General features: G+C 45.3%; 1 protein-coding gene across 1 annotated transcript in view; it reads right to left on the reverse strand.

Annotated features, from left to right (window-relative positions):
* Positions 1–5,916: 5,916 nt before the first annotated feature.
* The window catches only part of ARL14EPL (ARF like GTPase 14 effector protein like), a 28,931-nt gene continuing 16,901 nt past the window's right edge, over positions 5,917–17,946 (reverse strand). The window contains exon 3 of the mRNA XM_075601272.1: positions 5,917–8,074. Coding sequence (XP_075457387.1) covers positions 7,849–8,074 — 226 coding nt within the window. The 3' untranslated portion in view covers positions 5,917–7,848. The remainder of the gene's footprint in view (positions 8,075–17,946) is intronic.

A 17,946-nucleotide genomic window follows, 5' to 3' on the forward strand; every position in this document is an offset into this window, starting at 1 on the left:
TATAAGACATTACACAACATCATAACCTTATGCAATACTGGAGCACCTTCTGCTCAATGTCTGGTGTTCCCACCCAGTGTCCTGTAACCCCCACCCAATGTCCCGTACTTTCCTACGGAGATCGTGGGTGACTGCGCAGTCACTAAAACCTCTAGGCCTGTTGGTGCACTTATATATTGAGATACCTTCCGAGCACTCCGATGCTCGGGACCGCAACTCTCTTCTCAAAGGGTCAGACGTCCGTCTGATCCTTTCCAGGTACTCTGCCGGTGGACCCCAACGAGGGTCCCACCGCTCCACGGGAACTGCAACCGATCACGGCAACACCAACCGCGTGGGAACAGCAACCGCCGCTATCCCTTCCTATCACTAACTACTCCTAGAGTGACAGCAACACTATCAGGACAGGAACCCTAACCTAGGGCCTGTCCCTGATGAACCACAACCTGGGATGGCTTGGGGAGAACTCCTAGGGCCTGTGAAACATAACCTGCCCCCCCCCCCCTTCCCCTAGCTACCTAGTCCTATCTGTAACTGGCTACTAGCTATTAACTAGCTACTCCTAAAGCACCTGCAGCTGACACACCGCTCACACTGTCAGCCTGCAGGGATCCACACACGCTTCACACACACTGCACGCACTGCGCCCAACACATGCAGCGACAACACACACAGACAGCTGCAATCACACACAGCCACCTGGATCCCGCAGCAAATCCACTGCTTGCACGCTGTGCCTATTTGCCAGTGCCCACAGCACTACCCGCTGTGGCACTGCCAAACCTGCACCTTACATACACTAAGGGCGACCTCCCTATCTAGGGCCGTCCCTTATCAGTTACCCACTAACCTGGTGGGGAGTTGGGGCCTACCTGGAGGGTGAGGGTACCTATCAGGATGCAGGAGCTGCACTCACTTCCCGCATCCTTCCTTCCCCTTCAGCTCCGCTGCTCCAACTCACGTGACTCATGCAAAGCCCGGGAAATGTATCTCTTTTCCCGGGCTGAGCTTCCTCCAGCCCTATTGGCCACTATCAGGCACCTGGTGCCTGTCTCCCTATGCCTCCTGGGAATTGTAGTTCCCAGGGGGCTGCTACACCATTGGGGCCGCGTGCGCGCTTCTCCTGCGCCTGCGCGAACTACCAATGGCCGCCTCACTGTTTCCTGCTCTGTCTCTGCCCTCGCGCGACTCTTCCCTGCCTCTCGCAGCCTCCCTGCGCATGCGCGAGATAACTGGGCCGCCGGGGACTCACTGCGCATGCGCGACTTGAAGCGCAATGGCGGCACCCTGCTCTGCGGCCGCCGGGACCTTAGAGACGCGATCGCGGCCTTAGAAACGGCCCGATCGCGTCCCCGGCAACCGGCCGCAGGCAGGAGAAGCCGCGCTGCTCCCTGCTCCAGCCCCCACCCTTGGAAGCAGCCGTCGGGGTTTTCAGTACCCGCGATCGAGCTGCGCCAGGGAAGGGGGGTCTCCAGGGAGAAAAAGGTGACCTGGCTACACTTGTATAACCTAGTGCAATTAAAAACTGGTATATACCAGTACAGATACTCACATGTAAGTGAAGTGGAATAAGGGGACCTTGCTAGGAGATTATATACCTAGAAGAGGAGGGGCTGGCCTGCCACAAACTGCTCAATAAGCAGTTGCAGGTGATTGGCTAAATATATTCAATTACACCATAGTAGTGTTGCCCTCTAGGAGCGTGCTGCTAAGGATTAAAATCGGCCCAACAAATGGTAGGTTTGTGCCGGTCTGACACTAATCTAACAATTATACATGTAATAAAGGGTTCTTACGTTTGACCTGGACAATAGCTTCTACACTTACACTGCACACAGGGTTGCCACCACTCCGGGTTTCACCCGGAGACTACGGGTTTTGGCCTCGTATCTCCGGACTACGGGTTTACCTGGTAAACCTCTGGGTGGCGGCAACCCTGGACGTGCAAGCAGGGACATGGCATACTCCGGTATCTTCCCCCTGCAAATGTACTCATTATGGCCACGCGGAGTCTGGCGCCGCGTTGTCTTGCCAACGTAAATGCAATATGACGTAATGCGTCACGTGACGGCCGTTGACATGACAACGAGATGCTATGTGACGTCATGATGTCGCATTGCACTGTCACGCGACACCTTGTGATGTTGCGTTGCCATGCCAACGCGGGTCCATGTGACGCCGCGTGGCCATATTGAGAAGAGTTGCAGAGGGAAGATGCCGGAAGGATGCAAGAGCAGTTTAAAAAAAAAATCCGGGTTTCCCTTCAGTAGAAAGTGGCAACCCTGACTGTACAGCATTTGTCTAGTGCAGGGGTAGCCAACTCCAGTCCTCAAGGGGCTACCAAGAGGTCAGGTTTTGAGGATAAACCTGCTTCAGCACTGAGCCACCTGTGCTGAAGTAGGAATATTCTGAAAACCTGACTTGTTGGCAGCCCTTGAGGACTGGAGATGGCTCCCTGTGGTCTATTGTCTTTGAGGGTGTTTCTTGGCCTATTAAATGTATGGCCCCAGCATACCAGCATAGTGCATATGTTCACATGTGAAGGGTACTGTATACAGTATGGACTGAAGTTTCCTCGCTGCAAAACTGGGGCAATTCCAATGCAAACATGTCTCCGCCACCAGATTCTTCAAAGCAAAGGAAACCCATTGAAATGAATGGGATTTGTTTCATTTGATAAATCCACTTAAATTCTTTTGCACTAAGTTTGCCCCAATTTTACAGCCAGGAGACATATGTAAATAACCTGCGTAGTCTCTAATTACGTGCTGTTTCTCCAACATAACGTTTATGAAATACCAACTATGCCTCTATCACAGTTTTTATTTATTATTGTACTCGTTATACCCACTCAAGCAACAAACACCATTATTTCATATAAAAAAATGGCAGCCAATTTATTCTATACCCAAGAATAGTAAAATTAGATGTAGATGTATCTATACTGCCGCGCCCTGATGGCAGGGGTGGAGGCGTGGGGCTCCTGCTCTCCTCTCTCTGCCGTTACCGAACCCTTCCTATTCCCCCCTCTTGCTTTTCCCTCCTTTGAGGCTCACACTGTCCAGATCTTCTCTCCTCTCCCGGTCCATGTGGCGGTCATCTATCGCCCACCTACCTCTACTCATTCCCCTTCTACCTTTCTCTCTCACTTTGAATCCTGGCTCTCTTTCTTTCTCTCCTCAGACTCCCCTGTTCTTCTCCTTGGGGACTTCAATTGCCACATTGATGACCCCTCTCTCCCTTGGGCTTCCCGCTTTCTTTCTCTAACCTCTTCTTTTGGCCTTCAACAGTGGACTGCAGCCAGCACCCACAAGGATGGCCACTACTTAGACCTGGTTTTCACTAAAAACTTTTCTCTCTCTGATTTCTCCATTTCCACTTTTCCTCTCTCTGACCATCACCTCATCTCATTCTCTCTATCTCGCTTCTCCCCTTCTCCACCTCCATCTACCCTCCGGTTCTGCAAAAACCTGCGCTCTATTCACTTACCTGACTTTGAGTCCACTTTAAGCTCCACCCTCTCCTCTCTCAGCTCTGCTACAGACCCTGACAACCTGGTCAGGAACTACAACTCTGCCTTGTCCTCGTCTCTTGATCTACATGCCCCGCTTTCTCTCTGCCGCACTCGCCCTTCTAACCCTAGACCCTGGCTAAATTCCCACACACGGATGCTGCGTTCCTCCACTCGTTCCTCTGAACGCCTCTGGAGGAAGTCTCACACTCTCGCAGACTTCCTTCACTACAAATTTATGCTATCCTGTTTCAACTCTGCCCTCTCGCAAGCTAAACAAGCCTATTTTTCTGCACTAATCAACATGCACAAGTCTAACCCACGCCGACTGTTCTCTGTCTTTGATACTCTACTCAAACCACCCTCAGCTGCCTCTCCTTCCTCCATCTCCGCTCAGGACTTTGCTGACTATTTTAAGGAAAAGGTGGAATCCATACGGCAGAACATCCCCTCTTTTCTTCCTCCCATCCTACACCTCTTCCTAACTCTCCTCCTGCCTTCCTTGACTCTTTTTCCACTGTCTCAGAGGAGGATGTGTCGCTGTTGATCGCCTCCTCTCCCTCTACCACTTGCCCTCTTGACCCCATTCCCTCCCATCTCCTAAAACCTCTAGCTCCTACTATAATCCCTACGCTCACACACATTTTTAACTCCTCCCTCTGCTCTGGAACCTTTCCATCCTCCTTCAAACATGCAACAGTCATACCATTACTCAAGAACAACAAGCTTGATCCTACCTGTCTTTCTAACTATCGACCTGTCTCCCTCCTGCCTTTTGCCTCTAAACTCCTTGAACGTCTTGTATTCTCTCGCTTGCTCCATTTTCTCAACACCTATTCTCTCCTAGACCCTCTACAATCTGGCTTCCGCTCTGCTCACTCCACCGAAACAGCCCTCACTAAAATAACTGACGACCTCCATGCTGCCAAAGACAGAGGTCATTACACTCTGCTCATATTACTCGACCTCTCTGCAGCATTTGACACAGTGGACCACCCTCTTCTCCTCCACATTCTCCATACTCTAGGTATTCGGAACAAAGCTCTATCCTGGATCTCATCCTACCTCTCCCATCGTACTTTCAGTGTCTCTTCTGCTAACACCTCCTCCTCCTCTATTGATCTCTCTGTGGGGGTACCCCAGGGCTCTGTCCTGGGACCTCTTCTCTTTTCTCTGTATACACTCTCTCTAGGTGACCTAATAACATCTTTTGGGTTTAATTATCACCTCTATGCCGACGACACACAAATATACTTTTCAACACCTGTCCTTACACCTGCTGTACAAACCAAAGTTTCTGAATGTCTCTCTGCTATATCATCCTGGATGGCCCTCTGCCGCCTTAAACTCAACATGGCTAAAACAGATCTCCTCATACTTCCTCCCAAACCTGGCCCTACTACCTCCTTCCACATTACTGTTGGAACTACAATCATTCACCCAGTAGCCCAAGCACGCTGCCTAGGGGTCACACTCGACTCCTCTCTCACATTCGCCCCTCACATTCAAAACATTTCTAAAACTTGTCGCTTTTTCCTCCGCAATATAACAAAGATACGCCCTTTCCTCTGTTGCTCGACTGCTAAAACTCTGACTCAGGCCCTCATTCTCTCCCGTCTTGATTACTGTAACCTCCTGCTGTCCGGCCTTCCTGCCTCTCACCTGTCTCCCCTACAATCTATCCTAAACGCTGCTGCCAGAATCACTCTACTCTTTCCTAGATCTGTCTCAGCATCTCCCCTCATGAAATCCCTCTCCTGGCTTCCGATCAAATCCCGCATCTCACATTCCATTCTTCTCCTCACTTTTAAAGCTTTACACTCTTCTGCCCCTCCTTACATCTCATCCCTAATTTCTCGTTATGCACCATCCAGACTCTTGCGTTCTTCTCAAGGATGTCTTCTTTCTACCCCCTTTGTATCTAAAGCCCTCTCCCGCCTTAAACCTTTCTCACTTTCTGCCCCACACCTCTGGAATACCCTTCCCCTCAGTACCCGACTAGCACCCTCTCTATCCACCTTTAAGACCCACTTGCTTAAAGAAGCATATGAATAGCACTGTGGATATTCTGAACACGATACATAAAGCTTGGCCCCCTGCAGACGCACTTACCAGAACTCCCTCCTACTGTCTCTGTACGTTCTACCTACCTACCAATTAGACTGTAAGCTCCTCGGGGCAGGGACTCCTCTTCCGAAATGTTACTTTTATGTCTAAAGCACTTATTCCCATGATCTGTTATTTATATTATCTGTTATTTATTTGATTACCATATTATCTGTTATTTATTTGATTACCACATGTATTACTACTGTGAAGCGCTATGTACATTAATGGCGCTATATAAATAAAGACATACAATACAATACTGCCACGTCCTTAATAAAGAGACGCTGAAAATTACAGAGCGTGAAACGGTTTATTGAAAAGTAACATTGACAAAAAAGGATTTTCAAAATATAGCGTGGAAAATGTAAACATCAGCATTTTTACTGTAGAAAAGCAGCTGTAAACAAATAACTCTCCAGAGGAGCCAGCACTGCCTCGATTTTCCAGTATGTTTCTGGAAACAAAGAGGTTAACAAACAGCCTGAGACACAAGATGGACATCAGAATTGGCACCTAATGCAATTTAGCATTGCTGACTTCTTTGTAGGGGAAAAGGGGTAGTGACATGAATAATGAAACTGAAGGTTAGCGGCAAAGGTTACGTTTGTACAACTATTGTACAGCTTAAGGAGGGGGAGGGGGAATTAGCTTCATCAGCTATTTGTTCAATACAACTTCAACAAAGCCACAATATATAACATATGAACAAAAAAAAAAAACACGTATATAAAAAATATATACATTTTCTATGTGCAATGTAAAAAATAAATAACGTTAAAAAAAAAATACGTTATTCGGTTGTATGACTGGCTTTGTGACGTTCTTTGGCTCAGTGATTTGCATATTTATATGGCATGATACATATACTGTATTTTTTTCTTTTTATTTTTTTCCTGCAAAGAATTTACCTGGTAAGGGCAAATAAGACACACAATCCTAGATCGACAGAGGTTGGGATAGGGACCAAATCACACCTTTATAAAACACGTGTAGAGATATCTGTGCACAAAACTGAACACCTCACATATTGAGGGATGTATTGTAATATATTCTAATTTGGATACGCAGTGTATTGCAATAATTAACATTTGCATTTTTCACAGGCATCTCGGATGTGTTCCTTTTTGTTCACAGGTATATCTCCACGTATTGTATAATGTTGTGTTTGGAGAGGTATAGAAGGACTGTGGTAAAAGAGGACTCTGTGTTACCTGTAACACCTCTGTGGATATGAGTGGTTAAGGCGAACGCCTCTTTCACATATCCTTAGCACTAACGCCCTTTATACTTAATGCAATGCCCTTTCCGGGACGAAAATGAGATTTAACCTGAGTGAGCTTTAAAAGATACATATTGACACTTAAGGAGGCGCTAATTTAACACCTCTTTAAGTTATTAACAGACCTCTATGGAGCTGGGCTATAGATCTTAAACAGGCAGTTCTCTCTGCTCATACCTCCCCCCTCCTCTTTAGAGCACGGCAGCCAGGGAGGCCCCCCTCGTTCCCGAGATACATACCAGTGTCTGTGCCAAGTCTTGGCAAAACAAATAGCTGTTTAAATCTCCTGTGTCACACGGTCCAATGGCTTCCTATTGGCCCACGTGACGCAGGCGATTTGAAACCCATGAAGAACCAGCGGTACCTTTACTGGTAAGGGTCTCAGGAACTGGAGGAAACAAGGTCCACATCCTGGGAGCAATAAGAAGGGTCTGGTAGGATGCAGTTCTGCTTTAAGTATGGTTTCCTTTTAGATGTTATAGTTAATGGTCCCAATTTAATATCCTACACAAAGGTTGGAGCTTTATTCATGTGAATGGCGCTTGAGCTGTCTCGAGCAGGAAGAGATGGCTTTCACAGCACATTAAATAGAGGCAAATGAGATTAAAGTTATCAAGAGTACCGGGGTTAGCATACAACACTGCAGTCAAACTTGTGTTGCTGTTTATGGGCTTCAATCAATTTGTTGTGATAGGCATTTATAACTTGTGTAATATTTGCCCTTGAACCACTTTTAGCCCCTTATCTATCATGCTGCAACACCTTGCTCTGCGATACCTGGCATACCTGTTGGCAGTGAAGGAGTTAATGAGTGCAGGGCTGGGCAACTCAGCTGCCATATACAGCTCCCTGAGTTATCCTAAATCTATTCCCTCTCTTCGGTCTGGAACTAATGGATTATGGACTTCACACAACCTGCCCAAAAGCTAATTACATCATTTTAATGGCATTAACCAGGAACTTTAAAAGGTAGCTTGCTGATGACAACACCAGCCTCGGTTTGGATTCTGTCGTAGACCCACTTTCTGTTGCAGCGACATTCAGGGCCACACTTGGTGGAGTTGCACTTGGGGCACGGATAGAAACATCCTTGGCAATCTTCCACCAGGCAGTCACAGAGGTCTCGCTTATTGCAGAGGAGTTTACCCCGCTTGTCATACTTCTTCACAGAAACCCTGTAAGAAAGGTCATAAATGTATTTACATAAATGTAAAAAAAAAAAAAAAAAAACTACTGTATATTATATAATCCCCGCTATAAAAAGGTGGTACAGTAGATGTGATATAATAATCATTAAATATGTGCCCTTAGTAGTAGGATATACGGTATAACAATATCAAATGACAAAAGGTACAATAATGCAAAAACTGAAAAATGAATAAAGAATCCTGGAGTTTAAGGCTGCTTCTTGAAGAATGAAAAATAATTATTATTGTTAATAATAATAAATATATATATATATATATATATATATATATATATATATATATATATAGCAATGGGACCGGAGCAGGTATGTAAAGCGAAAATGTACTTAAAGTGAAACACTACCTTTTTTCCACTTATCGATGCATGTACTGTACTGCAATCATAATATACGTGCATAACTGATGTAAATCACGCATTTGTAACAGGCTCTATAGTCTCCTCGCTTGCGCACAGCTTCGGTACAGGTAGGGAGCCGGTGTTGCTGTTCAGGACGTGCTGACAGGGCAATGCGCGAGCTGCCGTTTGCGTATTGGGCAATATGTACTTACTCGCGAGTGTACTTAAAGTGAGTGTCCTTAAACCGGGGTATGCCGGTATATATATATATATATATATATATATATATATATATAAAAAAGAAAAAGAGAGGAGAGAGCGCACGCCCATAGCATATAAAAGTATATTTAATGAGGGGGAGGGGGGAGGGAGGGGTAAAAAACGCACTTACAAGAAGTACAGTAAAATCAAGCATATGTGATAATAATCACCACCATCCGGTCTAACTGCAAGCTCTTGGGGCAGTCCCAGGCTCCGTTGGTGAAGGAGCAGCGTCTCAGCAGATTCCAGGACTGATGTAGGTCATCCGGTCAAATTGCAGACTTTGGGGGCATTCCCAGGCTCCGTTTGGCAAATATGCAGCGTACCAGCAGTTTACCAGGGCTGGTGTGCTGTGAATAGTCCCAGACAAAAGTTCCGTGTGTATAGTGCCTGCAGCACTAGCGCTAGGATCAATCCGCTCCTGCGCTGAATGTAGACTTGAATGTCAGTGCGTCTGACGTCACGACGCTCCCTGACGCGTTTCGTCAGTCTCGGCTAACTTTTTCAAAGGGATGACGTGAGGGGGGGAGAGGTCCGGTATTTTATACACACTCCAATGAAGGTAATTGTTGAATAACCGCCTCTACTCAGCTGCTATCATTAACCGTGCTACCAGCACTATAACATACATAATTACATAAAATGCAGATATTTACCCTGAAAGAATTGGAGATGATAAAATTAACCTATACATTCAATGTCTATCATATTACTAAATATACATATACAATTAACACACAGTTAAACATATATTAAATATAAAAATAGTCCTCAATAACCAATTATAAAACAACAATATAAAACAACATTATTCTCTAGGGTTCAAACCAAAATTGAAAATACGAATCTTGTATGTGGATCAAACCCCATCAGTATTAACTATGGGATACATTGCATTACATCAACATAATGCAATGATATTGCATATCTAGATCCCACCTATAGATAGAGGGATGATCACACATAGGCCAGTTTGGAGTATAATACTTAGATATTGATGATAGAAAAGGAGATCATATGACATTAAAATTATATATATATATATATATACAACCACAATTGAATAACATTAAATATTGCACCCTGATGCGTGCATAAATAAATTGTCAATTCTTATGATCCCATATGATTGGACTAATGACAAAATAATTTTAATTATAAATTAAATAAGGATGAAAATTTAGTATATAAAAAATATATAATAAAATGAAAATAAAAATATAAAAGTTCATACAAATGAAATCCAAACTCAAAAGGAAGTATGACACTGGAGTCTGTATGCCACAAACAAAGCTCGGGCCCGGAGGTGTGTCTACATATGTGTGCTATACTGAAATCAAATAAAAATAAGTTATGTGTACTATATACTCTATACTATATACCTATTTGTATCTATTCTATATAGTGACTGCCAGGCCCTAATTGGCCGTTTTACGTGAATATCTAAATAATATATATAAAAGTGCTTATTAAGTGTTGTGCTGTGTATATGTAAAGGTAAATTCCTTATACCATCTATTAGACCCAGTGTCCCTATTTTAAAGTGTCAATTTTATAAATCAACATTAATGTGCAATGAATGGATCATCCATCTGTCAGACGGAGGGGAGGAGGGTAGGGACTGGGAAGGGAAGGTACGGAATAGGAGGGGGGGGGGGGATGGGAATAGGAATAGGGGGACCTCTGGAGGAGATCCAAACAGGGGATGGACTGAGAAGCAGAGGAGGAGAACAGGAAGAGGCATCCGAGGAATATCTAAACTAAAGTACTAACGTCTAAACATGGTCTTGGGATTTTGTTGATGAAATAATTTAAAGTGTCGAGGGACACTATGATTATTAAGACCCTTAATAACATTTCTCCTGTTATTAAGGGTCTTAATAATCATAGTGTCCCTCGACACTTTAAATTATTTCATCAACAAAATCCCAAGACCATGCAAATTATGGGAATAGAGACCATTTCTTCCTGTGTTCTGGGAGGCGACCGGTTCAAGACGCTCTGCAGGCGGGAATCCTATTGGATTCACCAATTGGGCACTCTCAGTCCTGGGGGACTAAACGAATGTTTAGACGTTAGTACTTTAGTTTAGATATTCCTCGGATGCCTCTTCCTGTTCTCCTCCTCTGCTTCTCAGTCCATCCCGTTTGGATCTCCTCCAGAGGTCCCCCTATTCCTATTCCCATCCCCCTTCCTTTCCCCCCCCCCTCCTATTCCGTACCTTCCCTTCCCAGTCCCTACCCTCCTCCCCTCCGTCTGACAGATGGATGATCCATTCATTGCACATTAATGTTGATTTATAAAATTGACACTTTAAAATAGGGACACTGGGTCTAATAGATGGTATAAGGAATTTACCTTTACATATACACAGCACAACACTTAATAAGCACTTTTATATATATTATTTAGATATTCACGTAAAACGGCCAATTAGGGCCTGGCAGTCACTATATAGAATAGATACAAATAGGTATATAGTATAGAGTATATAGTACACATAACTTATTTTTATTTGATTTCAGTATAGCACACATATGTAGACACACCTCCGGGCCCGAGCTTTGTTTGTGGCATACAGACTCCAGTGTCATACTTCCTTTTGAGTTTGGATTTCATTTGTATGAACTTTTATATTTTTATTTTCATTTTATTATATATTTTTTATATACTAAATTTTCATCCTTATTTATGTAACGGTATTTCTGGCCCGGCCTGACCCACCCAATCTCACATTGGCCCCTGTGGTCTAACCGGACCCCATTACAGTGTGAATATGCCTGATGGTGCACCTGCTGGCTACAGGACTCCTGAGTCTCCCGCATGATGGTGTGTGGGGAGGACCCGTCAGACAGGCAGCTGAGGTAGTGTGCTGAGTCTCACCTAGTTCCAGTGCAGCGCCTCCACCTCACCAGGGTCCCTGCGTCCGCAAGGGGATGATCCTGGCGAGGAACTCCTCCGTGGTGCTCCTCTCTGTACACTCATTCCAGATAGATACACGAGAGGGTTTCTGGCTGAACTCATCTTTATTGACACGGCAGGGCAACTGCCCTCCACAAGGAGTATCTTCAGCCGCTCATCTCGCCAGTGCTCCCTTTTGATAGGTATATCACCTAGATCAGGGATTCACTATTCCCGCAGGAATCACTGTCCTGTGCCAGGTCCCTGGACACAGCCTCCCATGGAGTTACTATAACATAACTGACACTCTGATAGAACTTGAACTCCTTCCTCAGCTCTGACAAGAGCTGGAACTCCTTTCTCAGCAGAACAACTAACAACAAACTTTAGAACACAGTGCTGTGCCTTATGTAAGCTTCTGAGGCTGACACATCTCTGACATCACTAACCATGGAGTCAGAGCATGTGACCAGTCCCAGCCATACACAGAGCACCCCACCAGGGTGTGAGGGAAAACCTCCATGATTACTGCTGGCATGCCCACACTTACCAGGCCTTACTGCCAGCAGGAGAGATGACTGTAGGCATTTTACATGACCGCTACATTCTCCCCCTGGTGAATCCCATCGTCCTCGCTGGGACCTAACTTTGTATACCTCTTTCCAGGAAGCGGTGAAGAAAAAAAATGTGAACTAGCGCTAAAGTGTAATACACAGTGTGATATTAAAAAACTTATAATAAAGGATGGCTGCCCGGTGATACTGCCAGTACTTACAGAATAAACCAAAATAAAGAAAAACCTGGCGCCAAATAGTCAGTGGAATGTCCTGTACTCCTCAAGGGATCCGCACACTTGCTCGACAGACCATGCAAAGAAAAGAACACAAACAAACAATAATCATAGCGCAACACTGTAGGGTAAGCAGTACTGCACTAATACACACAAACAGTTAAGAATCCTAGCGATTATTAAAATAATAACAGGCACCTATCCCTACTCACAATCAATTTGAAATTTTATCCATGGATGAGACTGTGGTAGAGGCAGAAGAAAGCATATATCAGCATCTCCCCCCCCAAAGCAGTAAGCAAGCTTTCTCTTTTTTAGAGTGGAGGAAGGAGAGGGAGCATATATTTCCGGAAGTAAAGGTCACCAAAGTTACAAAACCCCCTTTAGATTCTCTGCTTCATACTCACAAAAAAAGAAAAAACGAGTCAGAGGGAGAAGAGGAGGTAGGAACAAAAGAAGTAACTTAAAATCTGGTAACAGAGATAGCTGTAAAAATATTTTTAACATAAGCAAGTATCCTCTGAATGATACTGAAAAGATAGTCTTGGGCAAGGGACTCACATTCGCACCTGTGTGTGGGCCCAACAGCTTCAATCTGTTTATTGATGTGCAAAAATTTGCTAGAAAACTAGCTCTAAAGAAATATTTTGCTAAAGATGCCATCAGTAACCAGATTGAATTAGGGAGTATGAGCAATATATGCAGCACTGCTCCCTTTAGGAAACAATCCACTTTCAACCCCAAGTTTGTCCAGGGTCATTTTGTCAACACGTTTGTTGAAATGGTTTCCAGAGATTTGGAACAGTCGAGTCGCACTTTCAAGATTAAAAAAGATAACCTCAATCTGGAAGAAAAGCTGGCAGTAAAATCACTAGCCAGCAACGAGTCGATTGTAATCAAACCAGCTGACAAGGGGGGGGGAGTGGTAGTGATGGACAGTACCTACTACGTCCAAGAATCATCAAGATTGCTTGGTGACACTGCCACTTACCTCCCCCTTGACAATGACCCTACGGACATCTATCATTCAGAGCTTGTTGCCCTTTTAAATAGAGGTTTGACCAGTCAAGCTATCACGCAGGATGAATATGACTTTTTAAATAATTTGCACCCACGAATACCAATGTTTTATTTTATTCCCAAAATTCACAAGGACCTCCACCACCCGCCAGGTCGACCTATTATTTCTGGAATTCAATCACTCACATCAAATTTATCACAATTTATTGATTATTATTTACAGCCACTTGTAGTCAAATTAAAATCACATTTAAAAGACACCACACAAGTTTTGCATGTCCTGCGTGAGATTGATTGGAAATCCAGCTATGTATGGGTAACAGGAGATGTCACATCCCTCTATACCATTATAGACCACCATTTGGGATGTGAGGCTATAAAAGCAGCCTTTCAAGAGGATAGCACTATGTCCACAGCACTTAAGGCCTTTCTGATGGATGGGATTAGGTTTATACTTACCCACAATTATTTTTGTTTTAATTTACAGTATTATTTGCAGATATGTGGCACCGCTATGGGCACGAGGTTTGCACCAAGTTATGCGAACATCTTTATGGGGCAATGGGAGAAGGAGGTTATTTGGAATAATTGCCCATTTGGTGCCAACCTCGTGCTCTGGCGGCGCTACATTGATGACGTTATTTTCATTTGGGATGGGGATTTGGAGTTATTAGACGAATTTATTTTATACCTTAATGCGAACGAAAGAAATTTGAGATTTGTTTGCCAGTATGATAGGAACACTATAAATTTCTTAGATCTCAATATCAACATCACTGATGATCAAATACACACACAAACATATTTTAAACCCGTACAGGCCAACAATTATGTCATGGCCAACAGTCACCATAATCCGCAATGGATTAAGAACATCCCCAAAGGGCAGTTCATCCGGCTGAGGCGTAATTGCTCAAATTTGGAATCATTTGCGGTACAGGCGGATGAACTTAAAGAAAAATTTCTTGAAAGGAATTACCCTATTGAAGAACTTGAGAGCACAATATCCCTGGTCCAAGATATGGACAGGAATAAGCTCCTTCAATATAAAGAGAAAGGGTTAGATCAAGGAAGGAATAACATCTCTTTCATTACCCAGTATAACGCTATGGCCCCAAGAATAAGAAACATCTTTGCCAAGCACTGGCCAATTTTGCTACAGGACGCTACACTTTCACAGGTACTAACTCCGAGACCTTCCATTATTTTTAAAAAAGCAAATAATTTCAAAAATAAATTGGCACCCAGTTGTCCGTTACATCAAGGGAAGGATAAAATGATAACCACCAAGGGTCCTAATGGGTTCAAACCATGCAAAAAGTGCATAGCATGTAAATACAGTAGGTGTAACATTGAGTTTAGATCTAATGTTACTGATAAAATATACAAGATTATGTCGCACATCACAATTGTGTGTACAAAATGTAAATCGCAATTTGTAATTTATGTATTGCAATGCCCATGCGGCTTGCAATATGTGGGACGCACTGGTAGAACCTTTCAAAGACGTATTTATGAACACGTCTATAATATAAAGAAAGGTCTAACAACGCACAGTGTGTCCCACCATTTTCTGTTGCATCACGGCAGAGACCCAAAGGGCCTGGTCTGTCAACCCATTGAGTTATGCACTCCAGATTGGAGAGGTGGGGACACTATTAAACATATAAACAGACGTGAGGCCTTTTGGATCTTTGAACTGAAGACCCTGTCCCCCAATGGTCTTAACATAGATTTTGAATTGGGTTCTTTTCTAGGGAAATAGATTGGTCTAGTGATAAAAGTGAGGAGAGAGTTAACTTTTGTGTCAGTGACTAGTGCAGAACCTGTTAAATTAAAAGCAAAAGGAGTTTGTGTAGCAATTAACTATACCCAAGGGGAGAGTTTGAATATTTTCATACCTCTGTAGGTTTACTTAATATGCATATGACATTAGGGTATATACATGTTTTGACATATGCTGGTACTGTTGTTTCTATGTGTTTTTTATGTGTTTTTTATGTGTTTGATGTCATGTATGTCTAAGAGTCCATGTAGTGATTTGGTACTAATGACATACAGGCTGTTTTAATTATAAACGATCAATTAATTTTAATTGGCTAGGGTATATCTATGTGTCACCAAGTATCATTGTTTTCAGCCCCTGAGGAAGTAGAGTGACATCTACGAAACGCGTAGGGCTAGTGGCACAGCCACTATTTGACTGACTTTGGACGTTTAAGGACATTTGGCCTTGGAGCCCAACTTTCCCTTCAGCCTGCCAGCTGTTCCTTTAAGGCAACGGGCACTATCGCGCGCGGGCGCGCAGAGACTTCCTGTTGCTCCGTAGGAGGAAGTGAGGCGTGTGTCTACACGCGGTGCAGAGCTGTGGACCCCGCACACCAGCCCCCACGGCCGGAGCTGTTCCGGTTACCATCGTAAGGACTGACTGGTGTCTGAGCCGCAGTGGAGCAGAGGCATCACCTGCCAGGGAGATCATCTCTACCTAGGACTTGTTCCTACCATGCGAGCTTAAACCTTGCTGTATGTAAGTAGGGCTCCAATTTTTGTGCTCCGGATGACCTGCGGTTCCTTGTATTTGCCATTGTCGGTCTTGGCATAGTTCTTTTTAATAAATAATTATTTTAATAATCGCTAGGATTCTTAACTGTTTGTGTGTATTAGTGCAGTACTGCTTACCCTACAGTGTTGCGCTATGATTTTTGTTTGTTTGTGTTCTTTTCTTTGCATGGTCTGTCGAGCAAGTGTGCGGATCCCTTGAGGAGTACAGGACATTCCACTGACTATTTGGCGCCAGGTTTTTCTTTATCTTTCCAGGAAGCACTGTAACGGAAAACATAATTAACATCACACAAATTTCCTCATAATACAGTACACATGAATACAGTCATCCGCCAAGCCCGCCCCGACCAGCAGCCACGAACCCGCGTAATGTCTCAGTACCCCCTTAATAATAGTGATCTGGGTCAGGTTTCCTCACTTCCCGGTTACCCATATCCAGGACCGTAACATAATAATGCCTAGGTGATCCTTTCTCTGGCACATAGGTCACCCTATGTTTGTGAACATTTCTCCCTATGCTCCACACTCGCATCAGGGTGTCTATCCTTTCTTCCGCCTTCTTACCTACAATGTCACTCCCCCTATTGGCTAAATACAGCTCTATAGTTTCTTGGAGCCACGTTTCCCTATTGTCCTCAATTTCATCCATCAGGGGCTCCGGAACATAGGGATACTCCAACCCATGGGATTTTTTATATTTGACTATTATAGCCCTCTCCGCCCTACTGACCCTGGTCAGATCAGCATTACCTGCCCTCCCAGGTAACACCCATGATAGGGGCTCATCAGGATCGACTGGATCTGACAGTGTGTCGGGACCCATGGGCGCTATGTCTCTACGCTCCAGCTGGAACCACCTCTTCTGTAGTTCCCTGTCCCTCTGCTCGGATGTAAACTCTCCCTCTTTCCACCAGAAATCTACCACGTCCTCCCGCCGGATGAGGAACCGAGTACGGTCCATCCACGCGGAGTACCCTTCAAATAACGGGGCCCACCACCGGGTCTCCTTAAATGGGTTAGGTCCTGGTTCCCTGTCGTCATCAAATGAAAATACCCCTGACGACCTTGTGGATCGCGAGTTGAACCACCTCGAGGACCCCGGAGCCTTTACTGCCGGTTGGGGTGCTGTATCTGCTACCCTCAATTCTCCCCCTCCCCGTGAATCGCCCTCCGTAGCGCCACTGCGCTGCCTTTCCCCAGTCCGTCTTCCCTCGCCCCCCGGTGAATTGTCCACGTACTCCAGGCTAGGCGGTGAACCCGGTGACCGTGTGATGGGGATAGGGGTATTAACTATGGCGGGGGTTTGGGCATAGGGGCATGGGACGGGACCCCACGGGGTTACGACCCGCTCCTGGCTGTCCGTAGACTGGTTCAAGGATGATGTCTCACCCTCCTCAGTCCTGAGATCGTCTCTCCATTTTCTGGGCAATACGAGCGGTCGGGGACCTTCCCCCAATCGCCGAAGCGTCGCTGCTTCCCCTTCCTGGGTTCCGCCGTCGCCACCGGAAGTGACGTCCTCCCCGGAACCGGAAGCGTCGCCATCTCGCGTTGGACCCCCATGCGGGATCTCTTCTTCCACGACGACATCCGGTTGCTCCGCCGTCGCCACCGGAAGTGATGCCGTTCCTCCACGTGCGCGTTGGGCCTGGCGCGGCCCTTCCAGCGCTTCGCCGTCTGTTGTGACCAGGTAAGAGATAGGGCTTTTTGGCTTACCCGTCCGCAGGGGTGTAGGCGTCTCTCTCCCATCTCCGCCAGGTCCTGGAATGGCGGGACTCCGTCGGTCGGATCGCCGATCTGCGGGGGACGTCCTGCCACTCACCCCACGGGGTGTCGTTCTCCCGGTATGCCTTTTCAGCTCCGCTTTTGCTACCGCCAGCTCACGAAGGTCCTCATCAGAGTAGTCCCCTCGCCCCGACCTAGGGGTCGCGGGGCGGGGTGAAAGTCTCTTTGCCCCTGTCGCGGGGTTTA

This window comes from Ascaphus truei, chromosome 1 (assembly GCF_040206685.1).
Source record: "Ascaphus truei isolate aAscTru1 chromosome 1, aAscTru1.hap1, whole genome shotgun sequence".
NCBI classification, from domain to species: Eukaryota; Metazoa; Chordata; class Amphibia; order Anura; family Ascaphidae; genus Ascaphus; species Ascaphus truei.